We start from the raw sequence: 27,891 nt of genomic DNA on the forward strand, positions 1-27,891 counted from the left end.
GGGTTCAGACTCCCCACGATGACGCCATGGTGATCTCTCTCACTATGGCGGACTATGATGTAAGGCGTGTTCTTGTGGATAGTGGAAGCTCAGCTGATATTTTGTATTACGAGGCCTTCCAAAAGATGGGCTTTTCCCGACAATTGTTGCACAAAACATCCACCCCCCTCATAGGATTCACTGGAGACGCTATCTCGGCCGAAGGTGTCATCGAGCTGCCTGTGACTGCGGGCATTGCACCCGCAGAAGCCACGGTGCGGCTCGGGTTCTTGGTCGTCCGTGTCCCCTCGGCCTACAACGCTATCCTCGGACGACCCGGACTGAACGCCCTTCGCGCGGTGGTTTCTACCTACCATTCGCTCATGCGGTTCCCCACAGCGGCCGGGATTGGAGAGGTCCGAGGTGACCAGCCGACCGCACGGCAGTGTTTCCTAGCAACTCTCAAAGGGAAGAAGCCCATGGAGGCCCTAAGCGTCGAGTCACTTGACGCCAGAGACGAAGTGGCCTTGCGGCACGGGGAGCCGGCCGAGGGCGTAATCGAAGTTCCCCTCGAAGAAGGCCGCCCGGACCGCACGGTCCGGGTCGGTGCCAATCTCGACTTGGAAGCTCGGCTCCGGTTAGTGGAATTCCTCCGAGCCAATGCAGATGTGTTTGCCTGGTCGGCGGCCGATGTACCTGGGATCGACCCGGAGGTCGTTTCTCACGCCCTCAACGTCGACCCGACCCACCGACCGGTAAAGCAAAAGAAGAGACACTGTGCCCCGGATCGGATCCGGGTGGTCGACCAGGAGGTAGACAAACTCTTGGAGGCAGGTTTCATAAGAGAGGTGAGCTACCCCGAGTGGCTGGCAAACATCGTACTTGTCCGGAAGGCGAGCGGGAAGTGGAGGATGTGCGTCGACTACACCGACCTGAACAAGGCGTGCCCCAAGGATAGCTTTCCGCTTCCACGGATAGACCAACTGGTCGACGCGACTTCCGGATATCAGCTACTGTCTTTTATGGACGCCTTCTCCGGCTACAACCAAATAATGATGGCTCCACAGGACGAGGAGAAAACTGCCTTCATAACAGACCGGGGGCTGTACTGTTACAAGGTAATGCCCTTCGGTCTGAAGAACGCTGGCGCCACTTACCAGCGCCTCGTCAATAAAATCTTCAAGGGGCAGATCGGCCGGAATATGGAGGTGTACGTGGACGATATGCTGGTAAAAAGCCGCCATGCAGACCAGCACATTGCAGATCTGGAGGAGACTTTCACCACCTTGCGAAAGTTTCGCATGAAGCTAAACCCAGCGAAGTGCGCTTTTGGTGCTTCGGCCGGGAGGTTCCTCGGTTTCATTGTCAACCAGCGCGGGATCGAGGCCAACCCGGACAAGATCAAAGCCATCCAAGATATGTCCCCTCCGACCAAAGTGAAGGAGGTTCAGGAGCTCGCTGGAAGGGTCGCCGCGCTCGGACGATTTGTGGCAAAGTCGGCCGAACGCTGCCAACCATTCTTCAAGGTGTTGAAGCGCCCAAAAGACTTCCTCTGGACGGCCGAATGCCATGCGGCGTTCGACCAGCTCAAGGAGTACATGGCGTCTCCTCCCCTGCTGTCCAAGCCGCAAGAGGGGGAGATGCTCTACCTTTACCTGGCGGTCTCCCCAACCGCAGTCAGCGCAGTACTGGTTCGGGAAGAGGCAAGACTTCAGAAGCCTGTATACTACATCAGCCGAGTCCTCCGGGATGCCGAGATGCGGTACACGAAGGCTGAGAAAATCGCCTTCGCGCTGCTGACTGCGACCAGGAGGCTTCGCCCCTATTTCCAGGCTCATTCTGTCACCCTTTTGACCGATCAACCACTGCGGCAGATTCTCAGCAATCCAGAGAATGCGGGACGGCTGGTGAAGTGGGCAGTAGAACTTGGTGAGTTCGACATCCGCTACCAGCCCCGACCAGCCATCAAGGCCCAGGTACTCGCGGACTTTCTCGCTGAGTGCACTGTGCAGGAGGCGGAACCTAAGCCGCCGGAGACACCCAGCCTCGATCTCCCGATCTGGACGCTCCACATTGACGGGTCGTCGAACCCTGAAGGTGGAGGGGCTGGGCTGGTCCTCACCAATCCCGATGGAGTGATAGCCGAGTATGCCTTGAGGTTCGGATTTCCAGTGACCAACAATGAGGCGGAGTACGAGGCCCTAGTCGCGGGACTCAAACTCGCCAAGGAGCTCGGCATCCGGCGTCTGAAAGTCTTCACCGACTCCCAGCTGGTGGTCGGGCAGGTTCGAGGGGAGTTCGAGGCGCGGAGCCCGACCATGCAGAGCTACATCCGGAAGGTGCAAACACTCATTCCCGACCTCGGCAGTGTTGACATTCAGCAGGTCCCGAGGAGCGAAAATGCCAGGACCGACAGGTTGTCCCGCCTAGTGGACGCAGACGCGCACAACTTGTCGAGGGCAATCTACCTGGAGACCCTGGATGCCCCGAGCATTGACGGGGCTGGAGCGGTGATGGCAATTGATCCGGAGCCGTCTTGGATGGACCCGCTCGTCGCCTACCTCGCCGAAGGAATCCTCCCTGAAGACGAAGATCAGGCCCGGCGGCTTGTAAAGAAGTCCGCCCACTACGTACTTTATGAAGGGAGGCTGTATCGGACCTCGTTTACCGCCCCCCTCTTAAGGTGCCTCCGCCCCGCGGAAGCGGCCTACGCCCTTGGCGAAGTCCACGAAGGCATCTGCGGATCGCACTTGGGGGCTAGGTCCTTGGCGCATAAGATCATGAGGCAAGGCTACTATTGGCCGACCTTGATGGAGGACTCGAAGGACCACGTGCGGAAATGCGACGCCTGCCAGCGCCACGCCAACGTCCAGAGAGTCCCCTCTGTCCCCTTGGCGCCAATCACCGCGCCCTGGCCCTTCGCACAATGGGGAATGGATATCCTCGGACCATTCCCCGTCGCTTCGGCCCAGCGGAAATTTTTGATTGTCGCCATCGACTACTTCACCAAGTGGGTGGAGGCAGAGCCACTGGCCACCATCACGGAGGCACAAGTCCGGAAGTTCGTGAAGAAGAACATCATTGTCCGATTTGGAGTACCTCGGGTCCTCATCTCGGATAACGGTCGACAGTTTGATAACAAGCACTTCCGGGACTTCTGCGAGGAATTTGGGATCGAGCATCGGTTCACATCCGTGTCGCATCCCCAAACCAACGGCGAGGCCGAGGTCACAAATCGGACAATCCTCCAAGGTATCAAAGCGCGGATCGGCCGGACGGGGCAAGCTTGGGTCGAGGAACTCGAGAATGTCCTTTGGGCGTATCGGACCACACAACGGACTCCTACTGGAGAGACGCCTTTCAGCCTAACCTATGGCACGGAAGCCGTTGCCCCCGTGGAGCTCGGACTCCCCTCGCCTCGGGTGGCCGCGCACCGACCCGAGGCCAATTCAGAGCAACTCCGAGGGAACTTGGATCTCTTGGAAGAGGCAAGGGAAATGGCTCAGGTACGGATGGCAATGTATCAGCAGAGGGTGGCCCGATATTACAACTCCAAAGTCCGACCGAAGCTTTTCAGAATTGGAGATCTGGTGCTGAGGCGAGCTAAGGCATCTCAACCTACGGAAGGTGGGAAGCTAGCGCCAAATTGGGAAGGCCCGTATAAAGTTCGTTGGGTAAACCGACCTGGCTCCTACCAGTTGGAAGCCCTAGATGGCCGAGAAATTCCAAGGGGCTGGAATTCCGCTAACCTGCGGATGTATTACCAGTAGAACAACAAGGCCAGAAAGACAATTTAAAAAGGTGCAATACTTTTCATTTCAATAATTTCTGGTTACAGTGGCGTGCTCGTGTGATTACAAGGAATTTCCAGAGGGGAATTAGGGAGTAAAGAAAGTAAAGAAGAGGTGGGGACCCAAACCCTCAACCCAGGGCGGCTGCAGTCCCACCAGAAGTGGGTGCTTCTAACCGGAGGCGCCATCCAGCACCTCACCAAAAAGAGGAGGAGCCGCCGCAGAAGAAGCTCCCGCTGCCCCCAGGGGAACGCCGCCTCCAAAGGATATTCCCATCTTCCCCAGTGGTAGGAAAGAGAAGGGATTCGAGGGGGAAGAGTATATGGAGGCGCGGTCCCGGATTGAGCGTCCGGCGCAGAGCTCAACCGGGAGGCTGAACTTCAAGGAGGGGAGATGTGATCCCGGATGAAACGCCTAGAGCGGAGTTCCGCCGGGGAGACCCTCCTTGTTGATCCCAGATGAAACGGCTAGTTGGCTGAAGTTGTAAGGGGAGCGCCTCCCCTTTCCTTCGACAGGAGTCTCTCAGTCATATGCCAAGGAGGAGGTCCGCGATCCATGGCAACCTGCAGCTCCGGCTTAGCAAATTCCATCGTACCTGCACCTGTATTTATAGCCAAGCTGCGGCCCCCTGGTAGTTCCGATACGGGTGGCTCCAATAAATGCAGGCGCACTGAATCCGGAGCCGTTCCGGCTCCCGAGGCGTATCTCCCCGCGATTTCCTAAGCGTCATTCTCCTTAAATCGCATTCTTTGTGCAGGACGATCCGGGTGACGTATACCCCTAGGTCCACGTGTCTCCGCTCGCGCCCAGGCCGCATCCTCCTCGAAGAACCCGCGTATCGCGGCCGCTCAACTAACACTCCTCACCAGCAGCAACTGGCGATCCGATTTCCCAGGTAACGCATTAATTAGCGTTTAATACCCTTCTCGTGTTCCCCCCAGGCAACGCTTGGAGGAGAGGAGAAACACGGTCGCGGCTGGGCACAGAGAAACCCCGATGGGCGGCGAGCGACAAGTGGCCGACCAACGAGCGGAATTTCCCTGAGGCTTGACAACCCTCAGATGCCTGGCTAACCCGATGATCATCCCGGGAGCAGACTAGCCGGAAGCCCCGACCGGTCGCCTCGGCTTGCGCCAGCCTTGGCCGACCAACGAGCGGAATTTCCCTGAGGCTTGACAACCCTCAGATGCCTGGCTAACCCGATGATCATCCCGGGAGCAGACTAGCCGGAAGCCCCGACCGGTCGCCTCGGCTTGCGCCAGCCTTGGCCGACCAACGAGTGGAATCTCCCGAGGCTCGGGCCTCGGATGCCTGGCTAACCCGATGATCATCCCGGGAGCAGACTAGCCGGAAGCTCCGACCGGTCGCTTCGGCTTGCGCCAGCCTTGGTCGACCAGCGAGCGGAAGAATTTCCTGAGGCCTAACCCTCGGATGCCTGGCCTAGCGCCGGAAGAATTCCCTGAGGACTAACCCTCGGATGCCTGGCCTAGCGCCGGAAGAGTTGCCTGAGGCCTAACCCTCGGATGCCTGGCCTAGCGCCGGAAGAATTCCCTGAGGACTAACCCTCGGATGCCTGGCCTAGCGCCGGAAGAGTTGCCTGAGGCCTAACCCTCGGATGCCTGGCTCAGCGCCGGAAGAGTTTCCTGAGGCCTAACCCTCGGATGCCTGGCCTAGCGCCGGAAGAATTCCCTGAGGACTAACCCTCGGATGCCTGGCCTAGCGCCGGAAGAGTTGCCTGAGGCCTAACCCTCGGATGCCTGGCTCAGCGCCGGAAGAGTTTCCTGAGGCCTAACCCTCGGATGCCTGGCCTAGCGCCGGAAGAGTTTCCTGAGGCCTAACCCTCGGATGCCTGGCTCAGCGCCGGAAGAGTTTTCTGAGGCCTAACCCTCGGATGCCTGGCTCAGCGCCGGAAGAGTTTCCTGAGGCCTAACCCTCGGATGCCTGGCTTAGCGCCGGAAGAATTTCCTGAGGCCTAACCCTCGGATGCCTGGCTTAGCGCCGGAAGAATTTCCTGAGGCCTAACCCTCGGATGCCTGGCTTAGCGCCGGAAGAGTTTCCTGAGGTTTAACCCTCGGATGCCTGGCCTAGTGCCGGAAGAACTTCGGGAATCAAAAGTCAGCAAGAAGCAACCAAGAGCTAAAAAAAAAAAGAGGACGAGGGCGAGATGAAGAAATATTCAACGTGCATTAATTTTCAGGGCCGAGGCCCATACAATTGGGCAAAACGCCGACATACAAAAATAAAAAAGACAATGGAAGGTACAAGAGGTCAGCTTGGAGGAACTCCCGAGTCGGGAACGCCGGGCTCGTCCGCGGGAGGTAGGGAAGCAGCAGGAGAACCAGCAGGCGATGGCGCCGGAGAGGAGTCCAGGAGGGAGATCTCGCTCAGGTCAACTTCGGGATACTTAGCCGACACCCTTGCCAGGCCCTCCTCGAAGCCCAAGGTGAAGGCTTCGGCCCCCGCGTCCGACGCGTCATGGACAAACTCGTCAGACTGGCGATAGGTCCGCACTGCCTCCGACATATCATGGGCGAACTCGGCGGACTGGCGATAAGCCTCTACCGCCTGACGCCCGATTTCCGCCCTCTTCTCGGCCAGCTCCGCCTCAGCTCGCTCCATAATCTGAGCCTTGGCCTCCAAGACCTTCGCCACAATCCGGCCTTCGGCCTCAGAGGAGACCCTCAGCAGATCAGCCTGAGCCTCTTTATGCTTCGCCTCGGTAGCAACCCGAGCGGCCTCGGCTTCCTTCAGGCGCGAACGGAGCTCTTGGACGTCCGTGCATGACTTCTCCAGGGCCGACTCCAGTTCGCCTAGTTTGGCTTCAAAAGAGCGGATTCGGTCGCAGGCGTTGTCGGCAGACCGCTGGGCCTTCTCCCACCGCTCTCGATAGTCCGCGATCTTCCGGGACTGCTTTTCAGCCCGTTCCTCCGCCTTCTTGACCCTGCTTTCGAGGCCCGAGGCGGCTTTGAGTTGCTCCCGAGCCTCTGACAGTTGCTCCTCCAGGGCGGCGAAGCCGAGTGCCCGCTCTTCGGCCTCCCGGAGCCTCGCCTCGAGGTCCCCGGTCGTCCTGCCTGCCGCAGCCCGGCCTCCCTCTTCCATTGCTTTCAGCCGGTCCTCGGCCTTCGCCAAAAGCCCCGCCTGTTCCTTGTAGCACTCCTCCAGACGGATCATGTACTGGGCGAGCTAAGAAATAGGAAAAATAAGGGAGTCAGGCGGAGAACAACAGAGCCAATAAATGGTGAAAGACGGCCAGAAGAACACTCACCGACATGAGACAGACGCAGCTGGCGGCCCCGACGTCAGAGACATCCAACTCCCGGACCCGCCGACGGTCCTTCTCCAGCAACACTGTTTCGATGAGATTTCGGGCGCCATTGGTAGTGAAGGCAGACCCCGATTTCTCCCCGGAGCCGGATGGTGGTTCTGCAGCCTTACCCTTATCCATCGCCTGGGGAAGAGTCCGGCTGATCACGCTCGCGGCGGGGGTCGCCCCAGGAATTGATAGGGTCCCGCTCGGCCGGGGCCTCGGCGCGTCCCTCCTCGAGTCATCAGGAGCCGACCGAGTCGAAGGCCGGGTTGGGGACCGATCACGTCCGACCCGTCCGTCTTGAGCAGGCTCAGGTGGCACCTCCGGAGTAGCGGCAACCTTACCACCGGAGGGCTGATACAGCGTCAGCTGCCGGTCGGTGCCCACGACATCTCCCTGACCGGTGGGCCCGGACTCGTCGGTCGGCATCGGAGGTATCTCCTTACGGGACTTCTTCGCCGGTGGGGCCCCGCTCGGAAGAGCTCGTTTCCTCCTCCGGACTGCTTCCAGCAGGGACGCCCTACCAACAGCCTTCGACTTCACCGACCGCATGACGTCGTCGACCTCTGCAAGAAGGACGGGATGGTCAGGGACTGAGAAACCGAAAGGAAGAAGGAACGAAAGAGAAGAAAAGAGCTAAAGAAACGATGGCGGACTCACGGTCGGTGGGGACCGAGCTCAAACCGACGTTCACCAAGGTATCCTCAGAAATGAGGCGGCCCACCGGGGGAAGCTGGCCCTCGGCGACCAACCCCTTCAAGGCGGCGACGCCCTCGGATTCCTCCCTCGACAACTTCGACAGGCCAATTGGGGACTTCACCGGCGTCCCCCAGATTGCCCTGATTTCCCAGGAGGGGTCTGCATCAACGAAAAAGAAGCGCTCCTTCCAGTGGTGAATGGAGGTAGGACCCTCCTTGACAAGGCCGCACCCTCGCCGCGCTGCGAAGCACCACCACCCTTTGTCCTGGGGGTGGCCGCTCAGGCCGTAGAGCTCCCAGAAAACGTTCAAGGTGGCGGGAATCGCATGCAAGCGACAGAGAACCTGGAAGACCGTCAGAGCACGCCACGAGTTCGGCACCAGTTGCGTCGGTGCCATTCCTAAACCCCGGAGCACCTGTAAGACTAGGTCTGAAGGGGGAAAGCGGAACCCGGCTTGGAGGATGCCCTCATTGATGGCGATCTTCCCTCGGGGAGGATGAGACATCCTCTCCTCAGGCCCTGGGAGCGTGACATTGCAGGCCTCGGGAAGGTGGTACCGAGCCACAAATCCGTCTAAGTCCTCGGCGACCAGTTTTGACTTGATGCTATCTGCTCCCACTTCGCCCATCCCTAATGGCCAATCTACGGTCAGGACGGGGTCAAGAAGGAGGGAAAGGCCGGAACGACTGGGGTGCACTAGTACAAAAAGAAAAAGTATGAAGAGCTCAAAGTAGAAGAGTGGGAAACTCACTTGAAGAGGAGGAAGAACGGCTCCGAGAGCGTCAAAGGAAAAGCAAGCGAACGTTTCGGCGGCAACAATGGTAGCGCAAAGGAGAAACTCGAAAATGTCCGTAAAGAAGAAGACGGACGGGGGAGGGCCCCCGATTAAATAGGCGAAAGGGCAAGTGACACCTCGATGACGCCAGAAGACGCCTGGCCGCCGAAGGGTCGCTCGCACCCCAAAGGCGAATCGACACCATTAAGGAAGGATGTCCGCCGAAATCCTCAGGTTGCCAGGTCAGCAGCAACCGCCATACGCCATAAAGAAGGCGGGAAGCTTGAAGCGCGCGCGCCTCTCCGAAGGATGGCGGCAATCTCGAAACATCACTCCCTTCACCTGTTCCCCTTCTGGTTCCAGGCTCGGAAGTGGGGGGCTACTGTTATGGGGGAATTGAGCCGCCATGCCCCACGTGATCGGCACGCGTATCCAGGAAAGCTACAGCTGCCCTATGATCCAGCACTCCGACCCCGAGTCGGACCTCCTCGGCTCCGCAGCCCGACCCCGGGTCGGCTGCCCTATGATCCAGCACTCCGACCCCGAGTCGGACCTCCTCGGCTCCGCAGCCCGACCCCGGGTCGGCTGCCCTATGATCCAGCACTCCGACCCCGAGTCGGACCTCCTCGGCTCCGCAGCCCGACCCCGGGTCGGCTGCCCTATGATCCAGCATTCCGACCCCGAATCGGAGATCTTTTGATAACGACAGGCTATTCTCCAGAGGCACGCCGCGGCCTCCTGCTCCACTACTCCCTGCAACGGCTGTACCCGATGCTGCCCACGATCTCCTGTATCGACCGTACAAAGCGGAGCTCCACTACGCCCTGCCATGACCGTACCCGGCGCTGCTCCACGACGCCCCGTAACGGCCATGTCAGTGGCCATTCTATCGTGCCCCACGACGACAAACCCCCCTGAGAGACCTCCCAGCCAGGCATATATGCGGCTGGGGGGAGAAGGGGGGGGTAAGCAATACCTCCCAGAGCACTCTCTCCCACTTGTGATTATCATCTCTCCTCCTCCAATCTCCTCTGACTTGACCGTCGGAGGGCCATCACCACCCTGGTGGTGGTGCAAGGCTTGTTTGCAGGTTCCTTGGCGGAAGGTGGAGCGCAACCAGCACCAACCAAGACAACTCAGGCGGAACCCCGTTCACACCGTCGTGTCAATCGTTCTCGGTTTGGACCACCAGCAACAATATGCAAAATTACCTACAAGTAATCCCCCTTGTATATTAAGGGTACTTTGAGTTTGAGCATGAGAATCATGCATCCTATGACTCTCTTGATGTCTTTTTAAATGCCCTGTTCCCCCACTACTACTACAACTATAAAGTTTGGCACATTTTTTACATCTAGCTTTCCAAACTCCATCAACCATAACTCTATCAAATTCATTCCATACAGCACTAGTCCTCTTACGAGAAGAGGTTTGATCTTCACTCGGTTCACCAGTTCTAGAGGAACTAGGAACATGGGGTTGGGGATTAGTTTCTTCTCCCTCAGAAACAGGAATGCCAAACTGACTTTCCTCAAAAGATGACATATCTATGATTAATTCAAAAAATAAAAACTAACCGCAAGGAGGAATTAAGTAGAGGGTCGGAGGGCAGAGGCAGAGCCGAGATTCCGAGCTTCCTCTTGTGCTCTCAACAGAAGCGACCTTCTCTTCTCAACAGGAACCTCCTCTTGTGTAGCACTTGAACAAACTAAAAATTAAATTGCTAGAAGAGCACTTTAGAAGAGAGAAATAATAGCAGTAGAGAAGGAGAGAATGAGAGGTTTGGTGTGGTGAGAATGAGGGAGGAATGGGCTATTTATAGAAGCCCAAAAAAATTTTTTTCCAAAATACCCCTCAATTCAGCCGTTATTGGACTGTTGGGAGGGGTAAAATGGACTTTTTCCCGAAAATAGCCGTTGGAAACGGCTATTTTCCTCTCCCCTCTCCAGACAGGCCGTGCCGGCACGGCCCGTCTGGAGCCGTTGCGGGCCGTGCCAGGCACGGCCCGTTTGAAGCCGTTGCGGGCCATGCCTGACACGGCCCGTTTGCGCCCGTTACGGGCCGTGCCTGGCACGGCCCGTGGCGTGCCGTGCCCGGCCCGGCCCGCCAATAGACGGGCCTGGGGCCGGGCCGGGCTGGCGTTCCGTGCTGGACGGGCCGTGCCTGGCACGGCCCGCTTCATAAGCGGGCCGGGCCAGGCACGGCCCGTTTAGTCCTTTGGCCTGGTGGGCCTGGGCCGGGCCGGCCCGGCACGGCCCGTTGCCCAACACTAGCTTTCGTAAACCATGCTGGTTTAGTGCCAGTATGATACGTTATGCTTGGTATGCATTAATTTGAACCGGTGCTGCATACGATGCTATTAGTGGTGTACCCTGTCAAAATTCTATTAAAAATTAGTGGACCAGAAATATTTATTTGTTCGGTGCTGCTCTTGACACATCTCATGTGAAGAAAGATGGTCTAATTTGTGTTGTTAGCACGGCCGATAACAATGGATGGTTCTAATCTCCAACTGTGAACAACACAGCCTAGCTGGTTCAGGATAGGATTAGGCGTCATATACAGGTATCTATTCTGCGAAACAATAATGTTGTAACCATGGACTGGTTCCAGCGCACGCAGACCCGCATAGCAATGTTGAAACACGGCAATTCCAAGGTTTCTTGAACCCCCCAGTACTGATGGTAGATAACAGCACAAAGTCCAGCATAGGTGCAGCCATCGCAGAGTGATTAGATTGCATGGCACCGTTCCAGTTTGCAACCTCAGGAGCTACAGCATAATAATCACTCCTGTGAGAAATGATTACAAGGAAATGAGCATGATTTTGTAAACAGCAGATTTATCTATGTTCCAAACACCTCAAGTTGCCTCAAGAACTTGGAACAGTTTTGTATAGGCGATGACCGCAGTTACGGCATTTGCATTGGTCATTGCGGTCGTCGCCAGCGCTGTCTGCGGACTATATGCAGTCATCATGAATATCATTAGATCCAAAAAGACCATAACATTATGACGAGGTTATGACAAGAAGTTCAAAACAGTAGATGCCTACTAAGATTTAAAAGTTCAGCACTCCAAACAAGCGATCCTATCATCACCATGCTTTTCTTGTTCAAAAAGAGCACCATGCTTTTCTTGTTCAAAAAGAGGATCCAAGTTGTGACATTGCCTGTGGCCGCCTTGATGATCCCTTCCATAGGAAGATTCTATATTATATCATGATATGTCGTACCGGTTCGAACCGAGCAGTATAGAGTATACCGTACCATACCGGTTTGATACCGGTATTCGTTATTGATGATGTAACGACACTTGATATGCTAAAAAAATTCCTTATCATATCGTACCAACTCTATACTAGTGTAATACCAGTAGAAGGTTCGGTATCGAAACGGCAAACCTTGCATATTATAGGCATGTTGACTTCAAGAACTATATCAAAAATAATCCATGTCCATGAAGCTATGCATTCTGATGGTTCTACTTATCTAAGCAATCATCATTTAATCTTACTAAACGATGGTCTTGATGGTGATTTCATTAAGATTCTAACCAACCACCAACTTCTTTCCTTCGAACAGCACGTGAGTTGCACGTTACTGCTATTATTACATAAGCCTGGGGAAGGCCGACAGAACTAGCGGAGGCCAAAGGCTTTTTCTTATCGGCGCGGGCTGGAGGAAAACAGTCGAACACCTGGCAGGCTTTCCTCTTCTCATGCCGCCGGCGCTCCACCTCCGCCCTTGCCTCCATCGCCTACCAACCGACTTCCCTGACCCCAACTCCAACGGAAGGAGATGCCTCCAAAGAGCTCGGGTTCCACAAAGAAGAAGCTACGCGAACGCCTCTTCTCCTCTCCTCTCGTCTTCTTCTCTCCTACAACCCTCTTCCCTTAGAAGCAAGTGTCCTTTCATGTATGCGGTCCTCGGCGCTGGCTTCGCTGGACTATCCGTGGTTTGGCATCTTCTGAAGGTCCGGTATCTTCTTTAGCTCATGACCAAAAGAAAAGCCTTAGAATTGCAAACACGGACATGGCTGCTAAAATGTTGCAAAATGGTTACTTAGCTTACTTTCTTGAAGCGAGGCCTGGCAAAACTCTGAGTATATACTTGCATTTTCCTCTTATCGGTTTATGTTGAATGGGCGCAGCATGGTCCGAAGGAGTCTCCTATGCGCATAGATATTTATGACGAAGTTGGGATAGGTGGCGGTGCATCCGGTGTTTCTGGAGGACTGCTTCATCCTTACTCCCCTAAAGGTCTGCGTGGCGATGTTTGTCTAAATTTTTTTTTTCTGAAACTCTGTGTTTCTTAATAAGCACCAGGCATGGTTTTTTAATCTGTCAAGTTTAGGTTGTCGCATTTGAAGCTGATACTGTTTTATTGCATTTTGTTACTGGTAATTGCAGCTAAGCTCCTATGGAGAGGCTCCGAATGCTGGAAAGAGTGCTTGGAACTGTTAACTATTGCAGAAAGAACGATGGATGCCGGAGCCTCAAATGGGATGATTCAAGATCCATCATGCGTATTTGACGAAACGATGATTTGGAGAAGGCAGTTGTCTCTTCCTTAAAGATTTTACTTTAGGTTTTGGTGAAGGATTTATAGTATTGGGTTTAAGTATGACATATTGGTATTCTATTATAACTAGTGTTTGTTCTACCATGTATTTGTATGTTCAGAGATGCAAGGATTGGACAGATGTTTAGAAATTTGGTAATACATGGTTTACATTAGGGAGTAGGTGCAGGGTTTTAGTATCCTGATTACTATAATAATATTTGAGCTGATCAATTATTTTCTATACTGACCTGCACCATCTCATAACTGCTACAGATGCTCAAATGCTTTAGCTTTCCTAGATCATCGCAGCCAATGCTTGTTTGATTGTTGCATTTCAGGGGAATATTAAGGCCTGCAACATCAGAGAAGAATATGGAGATTTTGAAAGAGGTATATTCAGTCAACCTCATGGACAACATCTAGTCCTTTTTCTTTACTGTCTGTTCGTGTGTTCTGATTATTTGGTTGCCTCTCAAGTGATTAGAATGCCCAAAATTGCCTCAAGAGTTGCAATCTAGAAGTTCTAGATAGGAATGCTGCTCAGTGTCTTATACCTGATTTATGTGTGCCATTCAACTTTGCTGTTTATATGCCCCTAGCTATGAACATCCATCCCAAGAGATATCTTGAGGTCTGCATATTCTCTCCTTCTTCTGTTCTTTATAAGTTTACAATTTTTTATTCTTATTTTGTTATATATGTTAATATGATTTTTTTTCATAAATAGGCACTGTTTTTAGCATGCCATCATCTAGCAGATGAGGAATCTATATCAGGTTCTGAAGAAAGAGAGATAAATTTGTTCAAGGAACCCGTCAGCAGTCTTCGTGGACTATCAGGCAATTTTCTGCACTACTTTCGGATTTTTTTCGATGTCAATGTACCTTTCATCAATAGCATGCCATAATTACTACCATGTATGTAGGCATGCTTGGTACATGGAAGACAAGAAGATGTATGAAGAACGATCATTCATGAACTTATATGGTCAATGAACATATTTCAGTATCATGTATTTATGCCAAAGAATGTTTAGTAACTTCTTTGTTATTTATTTAAGTTTAGAATGGTTAAATATGGAAATTCCTTTTGATGATAAGTTACTTGATGCAACCACTACCGGTTGTCCATCAACACAAGGTGCTTATTTTGTTGCATATGTTGGAATTCATCCTAGAGTCCAGCTGTGGAAATTCTTTGAGTTGTTCTGTCTTACTTATGAGGCATCCTAATATTGCACAATTTCAGTGAGTTAAACCTTAGCTTGAAAATTGGCTTGCAGAAAATGTAACAATGTATGTGTATTCCCTTCATGCTATGAGTTTTGTGGACTTAAAGGCCAACGGTCTGATGAATGTTTTTTAAATCCATTTTGATTTCTCATATATTGGCTGGTCGTCACATAACTTTCCATTTCCACAAATTTGTGGATCACAGCCAGGTGCATCACATGTGCCAATTCCATTTTTTTCAAGGTCTTTCTCATCATCGACATGAACTGTTTGCATCTGAACTGATTATGATAGTCATTATTTAAGCAACATACCATAAAATATGCTTTCAATCTCAAACTCCATTTTCGGTCTGCACTTTGACAGATTTCTGATTGTCTTCCAATTTTTGTCCTGGATGGAAATTAGTTTGCAGATTTGTTTGGCTATAGTCATCTGCAGCATCTTGCTGTAAGCTACTGGAAACAATAAACAGTGATTCTGATGATCTGCACGCACCAAAATTTTTGTTGCTGGGTGATACCCTCTTTAAACTTAAAACACAGATAATTTGTAAAAATCAACTTATATTCAGATACATAAAGTTGAATGATAATGCAAATAAACTCCTTATCAGATGGTGATGCCATTGAAGTGTCATTTGAATTTTTCTGGCCCTTGATATCATTTGTGGCTGTAAAATTGGTAGACTCCAGAAAATGCTGTCATTTGTATGTCGATCAACTATTCAAGGCCTTGTCTCTTAATGCGGTTATGACTCTAAATGAAAATATGCAGAGGCATATGATGCAGTGATCATCTGCCTTGGTGCTAAAGCGGACTTGCTTCCCGAGCTCTCAGGAAAGCTCCCTCTAAGGACATGCAGAGGTGTTGTTGCAGAGCTCCAATTACCTACTGATATGGGGTATGACCATCTATCTTCATCGGTGTGCTGGTTTCTACTTATGGTGTGTCATATACTGCAGTCAAACTCATCTATTCACTTATTTTCCCTTATTGGCTGTCCTGTTTCGAAATTCTATTGCAGAGGAGTATATGGTGACCAGAGCCCTTCCATACTATCTGATGCATGGCTTGCTTTTCAAGGGCCACGGAGTGTGTTTATGGGGTCAACATGGGAGTGGAGGTCTAAGAATTATGCGTCAAATGTCTCCGAAGAAGAAGCTTCAAGAGCAATGGAAGAACTTCTGCCGAAAGCTTCTGCTGTTTATCCAGCTATAAAGAAATGGACCTTCGTTGGAGCAAGGGCAGGTCTGAGGGCCATGCCGCCATTGACTCCTCAGGGATCACTGCCACTTTTGGGTTGTGTGAATGACGCCATTGGAACAAGGGGCAGGTGTATGTATTGGCTAGTTGGAGGCCTTGGTTCTAGGGGGCTTCTTTACCATGGTTTGGTAGGGAAATTGATAGCCCAAGCCGCGATCTCTTCTGATGAGAAGGTTCTCCCTCTGGAATTCACTTCATGGAAGAAGACGCTTTAGAAAGAACTACTTAGTGGTGTTTTCTGAATGTACGGAAAAACATGGGAAAGTTGCCTGAATTCCAAGTTTTGTTGGGATGAATCCTTTATTGCGTGCATCATCTGATAAATTGCCTTTTTTTTTGTTCTCTCTTAAGTGATGGTACCTAAATTAACATTACTTATCTGCAGAGCTGGTTATGCTATGCGAATGAAGCTTAGAATGATAAAGTTGGTGTATGAATAAGTTGACTGGCTCAGTTTGGAACAAAGTTTATATTCAGATGCATAAGAAAACATTGTATGTTTAGCTTGTATGCAGTATTTTTTTTTTTTTTCCATAAAGAATGAAGCTTGTGTTTTGCACAAAATGTAAATTAGTTATATTTAATATAAAAATGACAATAGAAATAAATTTTTCAATCAACAGTATAATTGTTCCAGAGTAGAACTTCAATTACTCTTCCGATATACTGTAGGCTGCCAAAGCCCCTGCCTTTTTCGTCCGGATAAAGAGTCCGACTGATTAAGCCCGGTCCATTTGATATCCGGCCCGGCCGGTCTAACACAACAAAAGTCTTTGTCGCCCTGCTTTTTTATAGAATATTTTGTGTAAATATTTTTCTAAATATCAAATTTTGTATAAATATTTTTTAAAAAATTAATATTTACATATATATTTTTATAAAATATTTATTTTATTTTAATTTTTTCGTATACATATCATCATTAAAAATATTTGCGATGAAGAAAAAAATAATTTTAAAATTTTATTTTATTTTTAATTAAAATAAATATAGTTTTTAACGAGGTTAGAAAAATTATTATATTGGAAGTATTTGCGCAAAAATAATATTTTATAAAAATACGAGAATAAATATAATTTTTTAAAAAATATTTATATAAATTTAAATTTTTTGAAGAATATTTATTCAAAAAAGTCTTTTTTATATTCTCCTGCTTCTTCCCCAAGTGGTCTTCGGAAAAGAGACGGGATCAAAACTCCTTTATTTTTTTCCTCTGCCCCTCCCTCTACTCTCCTCCATCCCGCAGGACCCGCACATACATCGCCGGCTTCTTCTTTCCTCACGCCGATGTCGGTACGTCCTTCTTCAAGAAGCCCCAATCCAAGTCTTTTTTTAACTTCTCCCGACGATCAAGTCAAATTTAGGGCGATTCTTTGTTTCTTCTTTTTTCTACCCCTTAAATGTATAGATTTTCGAGTACAATGGGAGCGCCCTTGTGGCAATGGTGGGCAAGAACTGCTTCGCGATCGCGAGCGACCGGCGCCTCGGCGTTCAACTCCAGACCATCGCCACCGACTTCCAGAGGATCTTCAAGATCCACGATAAGCTCTATATTGGCCTCTCCGGCCTCGCCACCGACGTCCAAACCCTGTGAGCGCCCCCGCCCACAAAAAAACCCTAGCCATAAGCCCCTCTTCTTGAGTTGATTGGAAGATTTAATTCGTGCTCTTGTTGTTGTTGTTTTCGGGGGTTTCAGGTACCAGCGGCTTGCCTTCCGCCACAAGCTCTATCAGCTGCGAGAGGAGAGGGATATGAAGCCCGAGACCTTCGCCAGCCTCGTCTCCGCTCTTCTTTATGAAAAGAGGTTTCATCTTTCGTTCTTCTCTACTTCTGCCTCACAATTAGAATTCTTGATTCGGAAACTTGTCGAGAAACAACCCAGTCATTTGTAAGAAGTTAGACTAATACCTCTGGGATTTTCCTTTATGCTTGTTAAATGTTGCCTCAATGATATTATTTGCGTGCCAGCACTGTGTTTTAGGTACTTGATGGTGTAATGGATTGTTCCTATAATTATTTCAGGGGAAAAGGCCCTTATTTGGGTTGATTTTTGCTTTATTATACTTGGTTTTTTAGCTAGATGACATGGCACAAAAATTTTTACGTTTTTGTAGGTTTGGTCCCTACTTTTGCCAGCCAGTAATTGCTGGATTAGGAGATGACAGTGTGCCATTTATTTGTACTATGGATTGCCTCGGTGCCAAGTATGTTTTCTTTTCACCTTTTATATTAGTTAGACATGGGAATTTTCTGTTGTTTCTTCTTTACAATGACTGCTGATCTAGCTGCTCTAAATATTCTGGGTATAGAGTTGTTACATATTTTTCAGATAATCATTCAACTTATAATCACCATCTTTATGGGAATGGTAGATGCAGAAATTCTCAGAAAGCTCTTTTTGTAAAAGTGCTTCATTCTCTTACATATATCTCATGTATATTAATTTATCTATCCATATGAGAGTGATAATGGGCCAATGGTGTATCTTAATTTCCTGATGACTGATCTTCCATTTTGTCACAATAAACATGCATAGATAGCTTTACTCATGCCTTCAAAGAGACCCAGAACCTTACTAGTAATTGAACCATACTATGATAATGTGTTGGACGAAAATCAAAATTTATTTTCTTTTATGAGTTTGAAATGAATGCAGGTAGCATTTCAGGGAGCAGTAAATATGCTGTCATATGCCTAATCAATATGTGCATTCTTGAAAGTTGAAACTTATATGTAGGGACACACCTTGGGATATCACCTCACATTTTAAAGGTGAGCAAATAAAGTTATTGAACATAGCATATACAGGATAAGGAATATGGTGACCTGATCTCGTTCTAGAAGATTCTCTGTTGCACATATTGTCTAGAACATAGCAAATAAAGTTAGTGCACATATTTGTTTAATCATTTGATGGTTTAATACATGAAAATATGGAATTAAGAGTAAGTGCTGCTATTCCAGTTTTGTGGAGGGATTGGCTGAAGGTAAACTTGCACCTGACATAGCCACATGTTAAATGCTATCATGAGGACAAACTTGTGCCTTTGGAGATGTTTCTGTGGAGCTGGTATGATTTGTCGGAATAGATGAATCATCTACTCTATCAATAGAAGCATAGAGCAGTTAGATGATAGAAGTTTGGTTTTCAACAATGCGGGGCCATCAGAGGCTCAATCCTTTTGTCCTCTTATGTATTGAGCAAATAAAAGGATATGGAGTGTAATACAGTGCTTTTAATCGAAGTGCATATGCTTATGGTGGCACGGCAAGTTTATAAGTCCTTTGTAAATGGTTTGGCAGTCATTCTTAAAGTTATCAATTTAGAAGCTATTTTTAGCTTCTAAATGTTTTCATTGCCAGAGTTGCAAAAGTTTCTTTTTCTCCATCCAACTTGTACTGTGTCCATATTGTCACACATATCCTAAACCTATTGTAGTGCAATATATCAGAAGAAATTTATGGCTAATAAACTCAACAATCTTGGGTGATAGAACATGTAGGCAAAAAATGTGGCTGTTCCAATTATGTTTGTCATTTGTACATTTGAATTGGGTCATTCCCAACTGATGTAAATTAGGCAATCCTTAAGTGGGAGCATAAGGTCAAAGTAGTTAGTATCTGATAAATTTTACTACTGCATATCCGAATATCTCCGGAAATTTCTTATTTTGTTTCTTTTACTATATATCTGATCAGTTTTGTTTATGACATCTGAAGAATTTGATCTGTTGTATCAAATGACCAGAATAGCATGTCTTGCAGATAGATTGAGCTTTATTGGTCAAACTAGGATGACACACTTGCATGTATAATACGTCCAACATAAAGTGTGGAATACATATATTAAACTCATGGCATATCTTGATGGTAAGCTTCCAAATTTCAAAGGATGGGGTATATCATTTGATTTTGAATTGGTCAATTGGGGATGTGATTTTGCTTTCTAGTGGAGGGTGGCTTTGATATTTGCTCACAGAACATGCCATAGAAAGTGTTGAGTTAGTAGTTTAGGATTCTTGTATTAATGGATAGACTAGCCTTGAGGGCTTAGATCATGTAACTGGAATATTCTGGAATGATCAGTTGTGTCTGGACCCGTTGCTAGGGCTAAATGCATAAAAGTACAATGTGTAGTAGCTGGATTTACTAGGGTGCTTATACAAGGTTTTCCTGCCCTTGCAACTCCTGTTCAGACTGGTCATGTATGCGCCTGCAGTGACATGTGAGTAATTGTGATGGTACTACTTAGGTGTGGGTTCTTGAGGGCATGGTGACTCTGAAGTAGCTGCGGCGAGACTCGTGGTTTCTACATACATGGACCTGAAGCAACAATTTGCCTTAAGTGGACTGTCATCGGATAATCAGAGATTTAAAAAGGTTCAGTCATTTATCACTGTGTTGGAAGATGAACATGTGGGAGGGAAAAACAGCAAGTCTTCTAGCAAAGCAGATGGATATCAATAACTAAAGGTCAATTAGCAACTTCTCATATTTTGTACAACTTTTCTTAATGCTAACTAAAAACTACATGGGTGAACTTACTTTTATTATGAGAAGACTGATAACATAAATGTTGGATACCCTGTGATAAGAAAAGAAGTTTGGTGAATGCAAACTCTGGGTTCCAGAGGATGTTTTTTCTGTGTTTTCTCTTTGTTTAAGGGTTTAAATTTAGTTTAAACCATATAGTTGTCTCGTAGTATGGTGATTTAAGTGAAAGTGAAAATCTCATCATATTGTTGGTTAACTTATAACCTAGGGTGATAATTTTGGTTGAAGAACTCATCTAAGTTTGAGGAATATGTATGCTTCTTGACTTTTGTTCAATCATCACATCACATGCTAGTATGGCTTATAGAGAAATTTAGGAAAGCTATATGGATGACTTTTTTATGATTTACACATGCAAATGAATTAAGATCAGATAGAATGCATAAAGAAGGCATCCTATGCACAAGAAGGTAAAATCCATGAGACCTGCACCATATCATCTGCAGGCTGATGGCTCCATATCTTGTCATGTGCAAAATCATTTTGAAATTCTATTAATGTTACTAATCTCCAACCATCTGACATGTTTTAGCTTTTTTTGTATACTTCTTGTAATTGTTTTGTGTGCATGCTCATCATGTGATTATTAATCTTGCATGCAGGGAGCTTGCCAAAGACTTTGTTGTTTCTGGTACAGCCTCGGAGTCTCTTTATGGTGCTTGTGAATCCATGTACAAGCCTAACATGGTTAGTCGGCTTTCCTTAGATTGAGTGCTTGATATCACATGCTGTCTCGTCCCTTCTTTGATTTGGTTCCATCTATATGGAAAGTTTCCAGTCAAACATCTATGACAGAAAGTATAAATATTATGCATGCTTAATGGTCATAATATCAGCACTTGCAATAGTGAGGTTTTGGAGTCTTCCCAATGATGGAAAGCTCTATCTGGTCACACTTCTGCATTCGCTTTGAGTGACAGTTGGTGCTTGACATTTCAGATGTTCAATATGAGCTTCATAGTGAATGAAGTTAAAGTGTGCATGTCCAAGCAGAATGAATACGAACTTCAATAAGCTGAAAACTCAAAAAAAAAAAAATGTAACTTGCTATTTTTCATGCAAACTTTACAAGACAAACACCAATCATGCAAAGTGGAAAATCAGGTCTCTCTCACACGATTTAGCGCATACTATAGAATTGCATAGGAAGAAACCAAAAGGATGGTGCCTCATTCTTTTTTCATTTTTGTATTTTATTGCCAATGACTGCATCTTGTATGTTACTTTTTCTCCCATATTATGTATGTTAACAAAGTTTTTCTTGTTATTAGGAACCGGAGGAATTATTTGAGACAATCTCACAAGCACTGCTATCTTCTGTTGATCGTGATTGTTTGAGTGGTTGGGGAGGACATGTTTTTGTGGTGTAAGTTCATTTATCTCTTGCTATCCATTCCAGTTTTTTAACCTCTTGACTTTGGCTGAAGTAATCTTTTCTTATTAAAGATATTGTAAATATGTGCAATCAGAAGAGAGAGATCATGGCTCTAGGCACTGCAGGCATGATCTAAAATTATTTCGTCAACTTTCCTCGATTCCATGGCAATCTGCTAAGTTAGCAGAGGAACCATGAAATACAGTTTTTTCAACACCATTATATCACTGAGCAACACCCCCCACCCCCCTCTCTTCTCCTCTTCAGTACCTTTTTTCGGACTCAGGATGCATATGTCTCCAAATTTCTCATATTTCATCCAACCCCGGGGCTAAAATTAAGTAAAACACCAGAATTTATTAAAAAATCATCACTAAGATTTATTACAATCATTTGTTGTGTTTTTGTGGACATCTTCAATTTGCGAGATCCTTACCTTATTAACTGCTAGAAGTAACCTACATTGCCCATCAAGTGACTGAAATCTTCAAATATTCGGCTTTGTTAATCTCCAAATTTTCAGCTTTTATTATTTTCAGTCAGGATAATTATCAAAGATAATCTTGTCCTTTTCAATCTGTATGTGACAATCATGAATCACTCCCATTTCTTTCTGCTGCGTAATTCAAAGGTACTTTTTTCTTGGAAGAGTACCGGACAGAAACCTCTAGTTAATCTATCAAGAATTTAAAAATATAATGGTTAAATTTCAATATCTTTTCTTGGTATGGCAGACCCTAAATGCCTTTGATACATCTCTTGATGACAAGATGTGCATTTTGTCAACAATAGAAATATGATGTGTTTGGCCGATAATAGAGATCTCAAAGTTTATGGTCTACTAAAGTTTGGCATTTCTTGGTTTCTGCAGGACTCCAACCGAAGTGCAGGAACGTACATTGAAGGGACGAATGGATTAATTCAATGTGAACCGAATACAGGCTATATTTTCACTCAACGCTTCTTTCTTAAGCCTCCAATTGCACAACTGATGGTTGATTACCATCGAGACTGTATTTTATTAGGCTGTTTTAGTTAAACCTGAGAATTTCTTTTCACCCTTACAGTGTGGCTATATTAGAATTCAGCATGAAATCTGGTTATGGGTTGTTGCCGTCTGCTTCTCAACTTTGCTTGGCTCTGTTACTTCATGGAGTTCGAGAAACATGTAAAATTCAGGATGCAGGATTTATGTCGCATTGTTATTTATCAAGTTCCGAGTTTTCCTCTTTTTTCCCCATTTTTTCACTGGAATGACAGATGTGTTCCATAGGGGATGAGTTTTTGACAAGATGCCTATATGGATCACCTGTGAAGACGAAAGAGAGGAAATCATGACATTCACAAATCACAAAACCTTCAGCTCTGCTTAGAAACCCAACTTATCTACTGCCTTTGGCTTTTTGTGGCACAAGATAACTGGGTATAAATCCATAATTGATTTCTCAATGCAAGATTTGGACAATATAAATATGGATAAGTTTTTTTTTTTTTTTTTTTTGTGGACAAGTTAATCATTTATTGAGAAGTATTCTCCATCAAGTTTGCACTCTGTTAAGCTGAAAAAGGCTTTACGAGGAATGATCCTGCCTAGGATGAAGAGCACATCGACATTTTCCATCCAGTTCGGACATTCATAACATGTTGGTTTCATGATCAGTCTTTAAACTGTTTCCATATATGTTCTTTCAGTATGGAAGCACAAATCTTTAGCTTTTCCCTAGTTAAAAGCCAAAATTTCTTGAATTCGAACAGCAAGTGACAAGAATAGGAAAGCCTGCCATTGACTCCCGAGCCTGCCACAAAACCATTGACTCCGTCCATCAATGTCATATACATAATTGCTGCCAAGAAAAGCCAGGTATCTATCTCTCTGCTGCCATTTCAATCTAGTGTGCTAGTGCTCGTTAATTCACCTGGCAACCTCCACGCGCCTCTTGGCCTGCTCGGCGATCCCAGACAGCTCCCTTCGGCTGCTCTTGTCGTTGAGGAAACCGGCCGATGTGCCTGGGGGCTGGAGGCCATGCAGGGTGCGCCGAGCCATGGCCCATTGTGCCTTGATCCTTTTTTCAGGTGAAGACCGTCCGAGAAGCGATTCAACAACGATGAGGGTTAGTTCCAACGGAAAATACGAGTCAAGAAAAGGATAGAAGAGCAGAATTCGACTTTGTTCTGGATAAGGTTGGCCCAGGCCTTGCCACTCAAGGCATAGTGGGTGACGAACTTGAGGATGTAGAGACCATGGCCTCGATCTCACCCTGCTTGCAGGTGGAGCCCGATCGCCTGGGTTCTTGGTCGAGGGGGAGCGACTCGCCGGTGAGGGCAGACTGGTCGATCGTCCTCCAGGAGCCGGGCATCACTTACAGAGTGTGGCATTAGATGCGTCGTTAGATATGATCACGACCATATTGTAAAAAAAAAAACAAAACAAAACAAAAAAAAAAAAACAAAAAGGTTCGATTATAAAGTCTATAGGCCTTAAAAAAAGATTGGAATCTTAGCAAGGCACAGGAGTTTGTCGAGGCCTGTTCTAAATACGCTGAACCTAAATCCAGCTTTGCTGCACCATGGAGCCTGGGTTCAGCACACCAACATCCATGCAGGCGGACGAGGGTCCATATAACCATTTAGACGGAGCTAGGGGCTACGAGGAATGAAATACATTCTAAATGAATGATCAAAGTTACTTATCGCTTCAATCTAGGTTAATTTAGAATATTAATTTGGTTTGCTTATAACCTTTTCTTTAAGACGGATTTTATATTCAAACGCTCGGTCATCAGAGTCATAGCTCCCTGATAAGTCCCTGCATTTGTTCTCTTAAGAATCTTTTGTTTGTTGGGTTAATATGCAAAACTCCGGGAAATCCCGACAAGAGCTCTTTAGAATTGTCGCGGTAATTTGGACAAGACCTACAGGATGTTTCTTATCTAGTCCGCGCATTTACATTGGCCTAAACCATCAGTCACTGCCTCAGAACAAATCAATCCACTAGCGAAGCAAGATGGGCAAGGTGAAAAACAGAGTAATCGCTATGACAGTCAAAAAGGCTTATTTACGACAAGCAAAGCAGAGGATCGGAAAATGTCACCTTGATAGCCCGGCAACTCAATCAAGGCTGGAACAGATTATCAGCAGAAGATTGTCATTTACTGATTGGAGCAATCCAAAAAGGCTTGCAAAGGGAGAATTATATGGATCATTAATTAGACATAAACAACAAACGCTGCCCATCCTGTTCAGGAAATCTGCTTGCACTGCAAGTTATAATAACATAATTCCACCAACCAAAGTTTAAAACTACTCAGGATAATAACACTTCATGGATGTATCACATCAAAACGGTGAAATCAGAGAAGATGAGTGCCCAAGATAAAAGCAACAGCCAAATCAGGTGTTCATTATAGATACCATAATTTCACTAAGAAGGCGAGCCCCCATAGTGAAAGATCAATACTGGAGTGTAGAATTAATGCATTAAACTGAGAAGCAGTGCCTTGAAAAAGTAGCGAAGAAACTGAGACATGCCAGAAATACATAGAGTCCAGACAAAGATTGCTGAAGTTGGATTTATTTTTCCCATGCCCTAGAAATATTATTTCGGATGAACCGGTGAAGAAACCATGACAAACTAACCCACCAATTGGCAGATACAGGAGGTGTGATAATGAAAAATTGAACTTTTTTTTCTCTTAACAGTAAGCTAATATACATGCACACAGGTGTAAGTGCATGGGTATATATATATATATATACACTGGAAAAATATTATGTATAATTGACCATATCACATCAATAGAGGTTCAATGACAACTTTAACAAACAAAATGTTAAAATCAAGTGTTTTTGGCAACTTGAATTATACTGATTGATGATACTTAATGTAATAACCACATGAAAAATGGTGCACAAAGCCGGAACTACCAGCTGGTTGATAATTATCACTATCACATTACTTCCGTTATGGCATTTCTTGGTGCAAACCCTCTATTCTTTCTCCATCCACACAGATACTAATAAAGGAAAGAAGAGAATGGAACTTATCATGAAGTAAAAAAAAAAAATAGTAATTCAATCAATATAAAAAAAGGAAGTTGAACTCTGTTATTCAAGTAGGCTAATGCTTGAAATAAAACCAAATGGAAAATTTTGTACACCCTCTCCAATGTCAACCATTTGGATATATAAGATATTCCTAACCTTACTATAGACTTGTAGATCTTCGCTAAGGGAAAGCAACACTAACTGATAAGAAAAAACACTTCGGGATCATCGACTTCTCCATCCATCTATCAAGAGTTCCTTCGTACACTCATTTTCATATTATTTGCAAGCCTAAGATAACAAAGAAAGCTATTTCAGCATACTCCTACAAGAAATTGTCACCAAAGCTATCTTTCCAATTGCTTTCCGACATCACATTCCACATATTCTGATCTTGCTCACCTTATAAATTTGAGTCTTGCACATTAAATGTCATCAATTCCAAATAAGCATTCAAAATATTCTCCATGGCATCACTCTGATAATACGCAAACCAAAACCTCTGCCCAAACACTTGTTGTCAATTCGATCTTAACAAGTAGAAGAAATAAAGGCTTCAGCTTGCAGACTACTAGGTGCTTGTAAAATGAGCAGGTTTGCTTTACCCTGTCTTACTTCCAAAAATTTTTCGCCTGGCACAAGACTTTCAGATTTTAATGAAAAATTTTGCACATTTCCACTATTCTTAGATATATCATTTTTTTCAGTTTTTCCTTTTTCTGAATTTTCAATGCATTGAACTATTCTAACCACTTGAACAATTTCTATCATTAATTTAGCTGCTTCTATGCATATCTTATTCATTCACAGCACTGTAAACTTTTGCATCTGTCATATATTTCTTCTACCTCTCAAGTCAGCCAATATCAGGAATTGACACCAGTCAGTCTCCTCAATCAACAGCTTCTCAAATCCATCTTCATCATCCAGACTGTTAACGTGTCTAATTCTCTTGTCTCCCTTTCTTGCTAATTATAATTTTAGTCACTGATGTCTTTGCCAAATACTTCTTGGGCTTCACCCTCTTTTGACAGATGATAGGGCACTCTAAATTCTGGTATCTTTCAATTAGCCAAACAAATACTAACACGTCTCCCAGGAAAACAAAAAATAAAAAACCATGCAACAAAAGCCATCAGGCACAATACCCAAACAGATATAGGCAGCCCAAGACACAAGTAATATTTGATACCATTACAAATGCTACTGTACAAGCGAACAAAATAAAACAGATAGAGTATGAAATATAGGACTAATATTTTGATTCATGGCATTAACATACCCAATAAAACCATCATAGAAATCAACAGCCGTAGCTCCAAAACATCACACTGAATAGAAACAGAGTACAATTAAGCGCCATAACATATAAAATGAGATATACTAATGAAAGAAAGGCAACCACCTAGGGCATTCTCAAAACCCTAGCTTCGTGCGGCGCCAGTGCCTGCGCTTGGCGTTGTACCTAACCATTATTGATAAGAAAAAAAAACACCACCATTTTAGAGATCAGAGCGTGGAGAGAGCGATGAAAATCCAACAAAAAAGGCCAAAAAATCGAAGGAAGAGCGAGCACCTGATGGTGTTATCGGTCCTCATGCGGATCCAATGGGGGATGGGGCGGTTCTGCCTCATCTTCTTCGCCAGCTTCTTCTTGATCCTGAAGGTCTTGTGCGACGGCTACGAGAAAAAGAAGAAAGAGTCCATCAAAAAAAGAGAGAAAGAAGAAAGAGAGGAGATAGAGAGAGATCAGATCCAAGCTTTCGAAACCCTAATCGGAGCTTTTGAAAAGCTAGAATAGAATGAGAGATCGGAAAGAGAGAGAAAGATATGTACCATTTTCTTGCTGCTGGTTTGAAGCTCGTCGACCGCGGCGGAAAAAATCTTAGGGCTATAAAGCTCGAGAAACCCTAACAGGAAAAGTTTCGATCTGGTGCGAGTCCACTGCAAGATTTATTCGTTGTATATACGAAACGAGGAAGCATGAACAAGTTTGTGTATCGTCGTGCAATTAGGAGCGAGAGGATAGCCGTTCAATTGGGCTGGACAAACGGACGGCCATGAATTGCTATCATATATGAACTGTTCTTCTTTTTTTTCACTTTCTTTTCGCCCAACCCAAACAGACCACCAATGCTAGAGGTGGGGTGCATTATCCTCAAGAAAGACTCAGCCGAGGTGATTGAGCACATCCTGAAGGCAAGGCGGAGGGCTCAGCACCCACTACTGTGCGACATCCGGCGGCTGTTGAGGAAGTGTTGTGCCTTCCAGGCCATGCACGTGTTTCATGAGACGAACAGAGTT

The 27,891-nt window shown here is 46.4% G+C and overlaps 4 protein-coding genes across 9 annotated transcripts; 2 read left to right on the plus strand and 2 right to left on the minus strand.

The window, feature by feature from the left end:
- Positions 1–5,935: 5,935 nt before the first annotated feature.
- Positions 5,936–8,404, minus strand: LOC149751667 (uncharacterized). Its single transcript, XM_089926259.1, has 3 exons — positions 7,738–8,404; positions 7,036–7,643; positions 5,936–6,953 (listed from the first exon to the last, which is right to left on the minus strand). The coding sequence occupies exons 1-3, from the start codon at positions 8,402–8,404 to the stop codon at positions 6,039–6,041; spliced, it is 2,190 nt and encodes a 729-aa protein (XP_089782385.1). The 3' UTR covers positions 5,936–6,038.
- Positions 8,405–11,930: 3,526 nt separating this feature from the next.
- LOC103719028 (FAD-dependent oxidoreductase family protein) lies at positions 11,931–16,104 on the plus strand. 3 transcript variants are annotated; one of them, XM_008808081.5, is made up of 8 exons: positions 11,932–12,526; positions 12,704–12,812; positions 12,963–13,107; positions 13,455–13,506; positions 13,601–13,747; positions 13,844–13,955; positions 15,126–15,252; positions 15,376–16,104. In XM_008808081.5, the coding sequence occupies exons 1-8, from the start codon at positions 12,272–12,274 to the stop codon at positions 15,827–15,829; spliced, it is 1,401 nt and encodes a 466-aa protein (XP_008806303.4). In that variant the 5' UTR covers positions 11,932–12,271; the 3' UTR covers positions 15,830–16,104. The 3 variants fall into 3 exon arrangements, with proteins under 3 accessions (XP_088563772.2, XP_008806303.4, XP_089782386.1); XM_089926260.1 differs by having other exon boundaries at positions 12,400–12,526; positions 12,620–12,812; XM_088707646.2 differs by lacking the exon at positions 13,601–13,747 and having other exon boundaries at positions 11,931–12,526.
- Positions 16,105–16,753: 649 nt separating this feature from the next.
- Positions 16,754–22,774, plus strand: LOC103719027 (proteasome subunit beta type-3). Its single transcript, XM_008808080.6, has 7 exons — positions 16,754–16,907; positions 17,023–17,204; positions 17,311–17,418; positions 17,729–17,818; positions 20,771–20,855; positions 21,440–21,534; positions 22,415–22,774. The coding sequence occupies exons 1-7, from the start codon at positions 16,902–16,904 to the stop codon at positions 22,461–22,463; spliced, it is 615 nt and encodes a 204-aa protein (XP_008806302.4). The 5' UTR covers positions 16,754–16,901; the 3' UTR covers positions 22,464–22,774.
- Positions 22,775–23,168: 394 nt separating this feature from the next.
- Positions 23,169–27,583, minus strand: LOC103719026 (large ribosomal subunit protein eL39). Of its 4 annotated transcripts, none has more exons than XM_089926261.1 (4): positions 27,424–27,583; positions 27,164–27,267; positions 26,993–27,052; positions 23,169–23,902 (listed from the first exon to the last, which is right to left on the minus strand). In XM_089926261.1, the coding sequence occupies exons 1-3, from the start codon at positions 27,424–27,426 to the stop codon at positions 27,004–27,006; spliced, it is 156 nt and encodes a 51-aa protein (XP_089782387.1). In that variant the 5' UTR covers positions 27,427–27,583; the 3' UTR covers positions 23,169–23,902; positions 26,993–27,003. The 4 variants fall into 4 exon arrangements, with proteins under 4 accessions (XP_089782387.1, XP_089782388.1, XP_088563774.1 ...); XM_089926262.1 differs by lacking the exon at positions 23,169–23,902 and adding an exon at positions 25,099–25,878; XM_088707648.2 differs by lacking the exon at positions 23,169–23,902 and adding an exon at positions 26,747–26,918.
- Positions 27,584–27,891: the final 308 nt, after the last annotated feature.

This window comes from Phoenix dactylifera, chromosome 11, assembly GCF_051530095.1.
Source record: "Phoenix dactylifera cultivar Ajwa chromosome 11, Ajwa_hap1_PhDact_Kaust_v1.1, whole genome shotgun sequence".
Classification (NCBI taxonomy): domain Eukaryota; kingdom Viridiplantae; phylum Streptophyta; class Magnoliopsida; order Arecales; family Arecaceae; genus Phoenix; species Phoenix dactylifera.

Excerpts from the sequence above, each read along its gene's own strand:
- LOC149751667 (XM_089926259.1), bottom strand. The coding sequence starts at position 8,404 with ATGGGCGAAGTGGGAGCAGATAGCATCAAGTCAAAACTGGTCGCCGAG. Across the intron at positions 7,644-7,737 it reads GAGCTCGGTCCCCACCGACC|AGGTCGACGACGTCATGCGG; the intron begins GTGAGTCCGCCA and ends TCCTTCTTGCAG. Across the intron at positions 6,954-7,035 it reads GCTGCGTCTGTCTCATGTCG|CTCGCCCAGTACATGATCCG; the intron begins GTGAGTGTTCTT and ends CCTATTTCTTAG.
- LOC103719026 (XM_089926261.1), bottom strand. Across the intron at positions 27,053-27,163 it reads AGGACCGATAACACCATCAG|GTACAACGCCAAGCGCAGGC; the intron begins GTGCTCGCTCTT and ends AATAATGGTTAG.
- LOC103719028 (XM_008808081.5), top strand. The coding sequence starts at position 12,272 with ATGCCGCCGGCGCTCCACCTCCGCCCTTGCCTCCATCGCCTACCAACC. Across the intron at positions 13,748-13,843 it reads ATCCCAAGAGATATCTTGAG|GCACTGTTTTTAGCATGCCA; the intron begins GTCTGCATATTC and ends TTTCATAAATAG. Across the intron at positions 13,956-15,125 it reads CAGTCTTCGTGGACTATCAG|AGGCATATGATGCAGTGATC; the intron begins GCAATTTTCTGC and ends GAAAATATGCAG.
- LOC103719027 (XM_008808080.6), top strand. Across the intron at positions 17,205-17,310 it reads GCCACCGACGTCCAAACCCT|GTACCAGCGGCTTGCCTTCC; the intron begins GTGAGCGCCCCC and ends CGGGGGTTTCAG. Across the intron at positions 17,819-20,770 it reads ATGGATTGCCTCGGTGCCAA|GGAGCTTGCCAAAGACTTTG; the intron begins GTATGTTTTCTT and ends TCTTGCATGCAG.